The sequence below is a fragment of the Ochotona curzoniae genome, unplaced genomic scaffold (genome assembly GCF_017591425.1).
Source record: "Ochotona curzoniae isolate NIBS_2020 unplaced genomic scaffold, NIBS_Ocur_1.0 contig_66, whole genome shotgun sequence".
In the NCBI taxonomy this organism is placed as follows: Eukaryota; Metazoa; Chordata; class Mammalia; order Lagomorpha; family Ochotonidae; genus Ochotona; species Ochotona curzoniae.
The window spans coordinates 12,312,276-12,320,425 of NW_024466512.1; the positions used below are offsets into that span (position 1 = coordinate 12,312,276).

Below are 8,150 nucleotides of genomic sequence, written 5' to 3' on the forward strand. Positions count from 1 at the left end.
CCCATTTACTTCTAAGGCCGTGTACTTTCAAAGAACTCAGGGAATTACCCCAAAATTGTTTCATTGTTTCTTCCCGATGCATGTTAGCTGGTCTTAGGATCACAGCGATTTCCCCTAATTCACCCTAATTCACCCGACTCTGTCTGCCGGAGAGTTAACTTACACATGTTTGTTCTTGACATTTAAAAGGACTTCTATCATTTTAAGAACCGAAGTTTGATGGGACAGATGTACATTTGGGGCTGTGAAGATTTTTTTTTTTTTACATGTAAGTGTGAAAATTTATCTTGACAAAGTGAGCAAATATTCTGGAAACCAAGAGAGTGAATTAGCCTGATCGCCCAGTATTCTTCAGATGAAACTTATGACATGAAGTCTGTTAAAAATCAACATAAAAGTCAGAAGGGACATCCTTAATAACAAGCACCATGGATGGGGCGGGGGTGTGGCGTGAGCACAGGGGTGGGCTACTCTTCTAGGAAAATTGTCACCAATCCCTCCTTCCTCCTGATATTGATTCTATAGCTTTCAAAATATGTTTCTTTCTTGCCCTACCATTTTATTTTATATTACGTTATTTTATTTTGGATTTTTGCTGAAGAAAGAGACGAACCCTCATAGCAGGTGGCATGCAAATTCTGCGCCAGGGATCCCTACGGCACCACAAGGCGCACCTTTCCCCAGGGAGACAGAGCATCTGAATCAGTGCTAACTTTCCCTGCTAGAGAATAGCCTGCTTATGCCGAAGTGCAGCTTGGACTCAAACTCTGCACCTTCTCTGACTTCTTTCCTGTGCAGTCATGACATGCAACGCTTGTTCAGAAATAGGAAGATGCGTCCTTCGGCGGAGAGCCGCCTCCGCGAGGCTGCATAGTGGATCTGATCCACCCACAGCCTCCTTAGGAACTCCTGTCCACTGGGTGTTGCCTTGCTGTTGGAAAGTCAAAACCCTATTTGTCTTTTCTTGTGACCTGCCCACCCAGAAGTCTGCTGGTACGATCTACTTAATGACACAAAAGAAATTACTACCTGAAAAGCCTTGTTCGACTTTTCTGGCTGACAGCGCCAGCAGCTCTCCCTCTGAACAGCTCCTGCAGCCATCTGCACACACTGATTATCCAGGCGCTGCAATCTTCCCTGGCCAATGGCAAAGCAGCCGTGGGAGCCACTTACCGCATCTCAGGAAGGCAGCTCCTGGTCCCGAGGCATGGCTGTTTTCCGCAGTTCTGGGCAACGTGACTGCAGTTACCCTAGCCCAATCACTTTTTTTTTTTTAAAAAAGAAGATACACAAGCCTGAAGTCAACAGCAACAGATGGAGTCTTCAAAGCACCTCCCAGCATTTTAGAATATCTTGAATCTGACTGTGAAAATTTAGGGCAATCTGCAGCTCTCCGTAGGTGAGCGCCTTATTTGGTCTAGAGGCATCTCGCTATGTTATTGAGTCACGAAAAGCTATTAAAAGAGCTCCAAGAGAAAGCCAGTCTCTGGCAGGAGACAAACTCTGTCATTGTCACTGACCCTCTGACAGACACACGGTACATAATCTGGATTGTGCTTCATTGGCATTTATTGCACAGGGACCAATCGCTCACACAGTAGTTAGTTGCACTGGAGTATAAATACTTGGTAAAACACACAGCAGGGAATCACATTTACACACAAGTGCTAAATTTTACCAGCAGATTCACGTGAGCACTTGGACATAAAAAAATAATTAAAAAATCCTTAAGATAATTATATTTATATTATGGATACAGTTACAGTACCATGATAAGAGTATAAAAAGGCAAGTCCCCAATAAATCATTAGTTCAATAATATCATGGACAACAGAAGTAGAATTTGAACTTTATTTGAGTTTTTAAGCTCTTCTCCCTTCCCCATCTCATGAAAAAAATATTGACTTTTTTTTTTTTTTGCGCAGGTAGCATCATCCACGGCCTTAATGATTCCTGACACTGCAAGAAAAAATGGCATTTGAGCCACTTCCTTTTTGTTTGTTTTGTTTTTATCCACGTGTGCAGTCATTAAAATTTCCTCGTTTTTTTTTTTTCTCCTAAAATTCCTTTTTCTGTCCTGTCTTTAATTGACAAGAGTCACATGTCACAGAGAGAGGCTCAGCGCCTGGTCCTTCCCACTAATATTGATACATAAATAAGCTGTTTAATATAAACAAGTCTTTCTATCTGGCTGTGCAATGTGCACAGTGTGAGGTAGACAGCCCTCGGCCTGACCTGCGAGGCGCGCGGGGTGGGGCAGGGCTGTGCCCCAGGAGGAGAGTGCGCCCAAGCGGGGTTCCAAGCGCTGCTTAAAACGTCTTGAAACGTGATTTTTTTTTTCCTTTTTGTGCGTACACCCCTTCCCTTTGCTTTGAGAACAGGAGCAATCAGGGCTCAGGAACTCCTTCAGAGCAAGAGAAGACAGTCCCGACAAACTGCCCTTGCCACTCTCTCTCTGGTTGACTGCCCCTGATTCCTGGACGGCGTGCAAGCCAAGCCCAGAGTTTGTTTTTATATATATTTATCTCCTATCGCTTCTGCCTTCCCCAACCCACTCCATCCCCACTCCAGTCCTCCTCGCAGGTGTCAAACACCATCTCAACATGCATCACACACACACACCTGCGACCCAACCACAAACAGAAATGGCCACTCTCCCACCCGGCGCCAAACTTTCCTTTCTGCGCAACGGTCCTTCCCGAAACTTTTCTGCGTGTTTTGAGTGATTTGGAGGGGCTTGTGGACTTGGAGTTCACCTGCTTCCGGTCTCGAGTAAACACTCATCTCCACTTCTCGCCCGGAGGCCGCCTAGGGCGCTGGGGCTGGGATCTCCTTCTGCTCCACAGGGGCAGGACGCGCGTCCCGGCTGGCGCGGTTGGGCACCCGGGCGCGCACTGGGTCCTACACCTTGGATTCGGAGGCGAAGCCCGGGCGGCACGGCTCGTCCAGGCTGGAGTCGCTGTCCGCCGCCGCAGACCCCACCGCCCCGCCGTTGCAGTCGGCCCAGGGCTCCAGCAGGCGCTCCGGCGGTGTGGCCCCGACGTCCTCATCCTCGTCGTCCGAGGCGGCCCCGGGGGACGGCGGCGGCCCGGGCCGGGCGAAGCAACCGGAGGCGCGCGGCCGGGAGCGAGGGGTCGCGTGGCGCCCGCGGGCCGCCCGGTGCACGCAGCAGAGCAGGCGCTGGAAGGCCTTGCGAAAGTCGGGGCTGCGGCAATAGATAATGGGGTTGAAGGCGGAATTGGCGTAGCCCAGCCAGTTGAAGAAAACGAAGAGGCGATCGGGCACCAGGTCGCGGTGGAAGGCCTTCACCACGTTGGCCAGGAAGAAGGGCAGCCAGCAGAGCGTGAACACGCCCATGATGATGCCCAGGGTCTTGAGCGCCTTCTGCTCGCGGAGGGCCACGAGGCGCGACGGTCGCCGCTTGCTGTTGCGCCCGTTGGCCAGTGCGGCCGCCGCCCCGGGGCTGGGGCTGGAGCCAGAGTCTGGGCGCGGGGGTCCAGGCGCCGGCGCGGGGCCGCTGAGGAAGCGGCGCTCACAGCTGTCGATCTTCTTCACCTGCTTCTGCGCTTCGCGAAACACTCGCAGGTACACGAAGGCCATGACGCACAGGGGCACGTAGAAGGAGACCACGGACGAGGCGATGGCGTAGGCCCGGTTGGTGACGAAGTCGCAGCACTTGGGGTCGTTGTAGCAGCGGCGTGCCTCGTCGCCCTCGGCCCGCCACCAATGCATGAGGATGGGCAGGAAGGACACCAGTGCCGAGATGGCCCACACGGTGCACACGAGGGCCCGCGCCCGAGCGCGTGTCAGCAGGCTCTGGTAGCGGAAGGGCGACGTGATGGCAAGGTAGCGGTCCAGGGCGATGACACACAAGGTCTCGATGCTGGCCGTCACACACAGCACGTCCACCGAAGTCCACAGCTCGCAGAAGAAGGAACCGTACTCCCAGCGCCCCCACACCACGATGGTGGCACCGAACGGCACCACCAGCAGCCCCATGACCAGGTCGGCGCTGGCCAGGGACATGATGAACAGGTTGGTGAGCGTCTGAAGCCGCGGCGTCTTGGCGATGGCCACGATCACCAGCACGTTGCCTGCCACGATGAGCAGCACCACGAGCGCCATCAGCAGGCCCATGCCAGCCGTCCACTGCTGCGACAGCGGCGCGGGGCCCTCGCTGGCCGGGGGCAGCAGGGAGGCGGGTGGCGACGCCGGCACCAGCAGCCTCGCCGCCGTGGCCGCGCCGTCGGGCAGCGGTGAGACGGACGACAGGTTACAGGGCTCCGGGACGCCTAGGGCGAACGCCCCCGCGCCCATGCCGAGCTGTGGAGGCCGGGGGCGGGGGGTGTGGCGGGGCTGGGCCGCGGCGGGGGAATGCCCCCAGAGGCCGGGCCGGCGGGGCGCACGGACGGAGCTTGCGGCCAGGTCAGGGCAGCCGGGGCGCGGGGCCGGAGGCATGGGCGCCGGGCGCCCTCCCCGCAGCCGCCGAGCGCTGTCGCCGTCGCCGCCGCCGCCGCTGCTGGCAGAGCCGCCGGGACCTCAGCATGTTTCTGAGCGCGCGGGGCCCGCGGCTCGGGCACCCAGCACCCAGCCCCCGCTCCCACCTCCCGAGCCGGCCCCCGGGGCCTGGCGTCAGGCTCCTACAGCCAATCGGGGCAAAGGCACGCCCCCCTTTGCTAACCCCCTACACAGACACACACACACACACACACACCCGCACGCCCGCGCGACTCCCCGCACCCCCCACTGGCAATTGAGCGGCTTGAGAGAGTCGGGGCAGATCGCTCGGCCAGCGCTTCCCGGGCGCCTGCCCGGTTCTGCCCAGCACGCCCCTTCCTGCACGCGCCCGTTTCAGCGCCCCGTTCCCCATCCCCGCCCCCCTCCATTGCACCAGGCTCCAAGCTGCGTCCCCACCCCCTCCTGCACCCGTTTGGTTCCCGGAGCTCGGCTCCCTTCTGCGGTCCCACTCTCCACACCCTCGCATCCCCCCTACCTCCGGTGTTCGGGTTCTCTGCAGCACCGGGCGCGGGCTCCCCATAGCGACAGCGAACCTTAGTGTTGTCGCGGCTGCGGCAGGGCGCCCGGGGCAGTATTGTCCGCCAGGGTTGGTGCTTGTGTGTGTAATACCTTTCCTCCGCCAAGGGGCCACCTGGCCAAGCCTGCGCTGCGCCAGCCTGCGGGATCGGAGGTGGGTGTTGGCCATGAGAGGAAGCTGGGCAGTAGGGCGGGTTGCGGGAGTAAAACCGCGCACCTGTCAGGAACGCTCTCGGCACAGGTGCTTGCCAGGAGGCGTTTGTTGTAGAACTTCGGGTGCAAGAGACGCAGAAGGAGGGTGAAGGTTGGTGTGTCTAACACACTCACACACTTCCCAGCCCCGGAGAGCGACGGAGTATGATGCAACCGCGTGTGTCCACAACAGAAAAGGAGAAGCTGGAGAGACACACGGATTAACGCCCACAGCTGAGGCCGCAGCCACGAAGACAAACACGTCTGATTAGGCTTCCCTACCCCCTGGATGTTGTGTTTATCACTGGGCAGTGCTGGTTGCAGACTCGAGGCAATTTGTTGGAGCAATGAACTGGGATTTCAGATTTCTTGGTCTGGGTGGTTTTTTTTTCCCCCCTTTACCCAAGTAGTCCCCACTTTCTTAGTTTCTTGCAAATCTCCGGTTAGTTTTGGAGAGATGGGAGGGGAAAAAAATAATCATGGAGATTAAAATCCCCAAGCATTTAAAGTGGCAGCAGTGGTTTTTGAGTTTGCAAAGGAGTTCATTGGAGTTAGTGAGTTAGCCTACATGTAGGTGGGTTATATGGCTTGGGGGAGGGGGCGATTTGTAGGATGTCCCGGAGCACACAGTGCAGACGGAGGCAAACCCTTTCTAATCTGGGCCTGGTAATGAACTCTGCTCAGACCTGAAAACAAACAAAAACTGCACTAATTAAATCCTTGTGAAGCAAAGAGCTTCTAATCGTCGGTGTAAGGGTGCGTGAGCATGTTAGACAATGATCACTCGTGTTTATTGCATTAGAAGGAAAAGGATGGCATTTGGAAGATGTTTCCACATGCTACCCAAATCGTGGCCCTGCCTTGCAGGAGGGAGACGGTTCCGTGCAGTGATTCCAGGACTGGAGCAGAAAGGCGTGCTTGTCGACCTGTGCACAGTCAAGCGGTTTGGATGCCTTCTGTGCGAATCCAAACGCAGTAATTTGCTTTAGGCCTAGGAGTGATCATCAGAATGTCCTCCGACCCCGGAGGGATTTATTTGTTTATTCACCCCTGCCCTGGACTCAGCCAACTTGTTTTGCCAACTTGGGGAGGTTGAAAGGGGGAGCCATGAAGCAAGAGGAGCTAGCAAGAGGGAGGGGAGGAGTCTGCACCTGTGGCCACTCCGGTCAGCACACATCCTCCCTTGAGTCAGGGAAGAAAGAGGTGGGTGAGGGACCAGTCTTAAAATAGCCAAGGGCTTGGGTTGAGTTGAACTTGATGCTGTCCAGGAATAGCTTCTCAGTCCTGGGCAAGTGGAGGGAAGGTGAGGAAGCGGCTTTCTATCCTGCACCATCTTCTGGGATAGAGTGTAGCTACTTGGAATGTCCTTCCACAGGGGTCCGGCAGTGCACTGCTGGGAGTGAGAAGGCCTGGCCAAGGTGGCAGGGTTTCAGGCAGAAGCCCCAGCTGCCCATGGAGGACTTTCTGTGTGGTTCTGTGTACCCGTGTCCCAAGCGGGCAGGCCCTGCGTGGGACTCCTGACACCCTCTCCTGACTCTCTTCCCTGCAGGTTCAGAGACACCACACGTGGTTCATGACTATGTGATAGCTCTTAAAACAGTCTCATTTTTACACCTAGCAGATGAGGAATGTGTGTTGGGAACTCACTCTTCACTCTTGTTTATAACTTATGGCGCTAACGCCTCACCCCTAACCTAATCAGTATTTTCATATAAACTTGACAAGATACCTTATAAATACAAGACAGGCTCGGGAGAGAAATCAACTGATACCGTTTCCTGTACAGTACTAAATGCAGTGGGGCTGTAAAGTGAGAAGTTTTCCGAGGGAGTGCAGCAGGTGCATAGTCACAGGTTGTTCACAAACGATTAAGGTGAAACCTCTTCCTTTGTGCATGATCCTATCAACCACACGTTCTTTAGCCTTCATTCGTGATGCTATCGATCCAGCCATTTCTGCCCTGGGGGGGGAAGTCCTGACGAGTCGAACCCGCTTTGAAGCTCAGGCTCAAAGGAAAGTTCTGAGGAGCAGAGATTCCTAGGCATGCAACATGCCCACTCACAACCCAGAGCCTGGCGGAACTCCATTCTTGAGCCGACTTTAAGTAAGGGGGTGAACAGCAAAAGTGAGCTGCCCTACTGGCCAGTTGCTGGAAGATGGGCAGAGGAATTTCCAAGGACAAACTCAGGAAGTATGTGTTTGTCAGATTTGTTCTGTAGTGTAATCTGCTTGGGAGCTGATAATGGCCTGAAGCTATTGAAAATCAAGACGGACCAGAGGAAAGCGCAGGTTAATCAGAGCTCAAGTGGCTGTTTCTGAGGAAGGAAAAATAACTTTTCATACAAAGCGACACAGTGGCTAGAACAATCACTTTGTGCTAATCAATCAAAGGACAGCCTTCCCTGAATGGGCCTTTAAGGCCCCTGCTGGTCTTACGGTTACAGTTTCCACAGGGTCAGGCCACTCTGAGTGCTGTGATAAGCAGCTCAGGGAATGGTGGCTTCCTCACAGCCAGGTGTGGACTCTTGACAAATCCAAATGCTCTCCTCTCTACCCCTCTTCCTCTTTTGCCTCCCCTTCCTCCTCCTCCTTGTGCATCGAACAAGTACAATGAACAGTGCTGGAGCCAAAAATAATATTTTTCAAACTTTCGATGTGTTGGAAAGTGCTCAGATCTGGGAGGCCAACGATCCAGCTTTCTGTCCTGGCTCTGTCACCTTTCTGGTTGACCTTGTGTCGTGGCTTCACCTTGCACATGGATTTACCATTCACCCCCTCGCAGGGGTGAATGTGAAGTGAGATCCGTGTGTGAAATCACCCCGACGATTCCGAGCATGGAAAGAGGCAGGATTTGCCTCTGTGGGAAGTACAAGTCCATGCCCTTAGATGAGCTCCTTGCCTTCTTTTTTCTCATGCTGGATGTC

The 8,150-nt window shown here is 54.6% G+C and overlaps 1 protein-coding gene across 1 annotated transcript; it reads right to left on the reverse strand.

The window, feature by feature from the left end:
• Nucleotides 1-1,551: 1,551 nt before the first annotated feature.
• Nucleotides 1,552-4,490, reverse strand: ADRB1 (adrenoceptor beta 1). The gene has a single exon (XM_040992074.1). The coding sequence runs from the start codon at nucleotides 4,456-4,458 to the stop codon at nucleotides 2,902-2,904; it is 1,557 nt and encodes a 518-aa protein (XP_040848008.1). The 5' UTR covers nucleotides 4,459-4,490; the 3' UTR covers nucleotides 1,552-2,901.
• Between the last annotated feature and the right edge of the window lie 3,660 nt (nucleotides 4,491-8,150).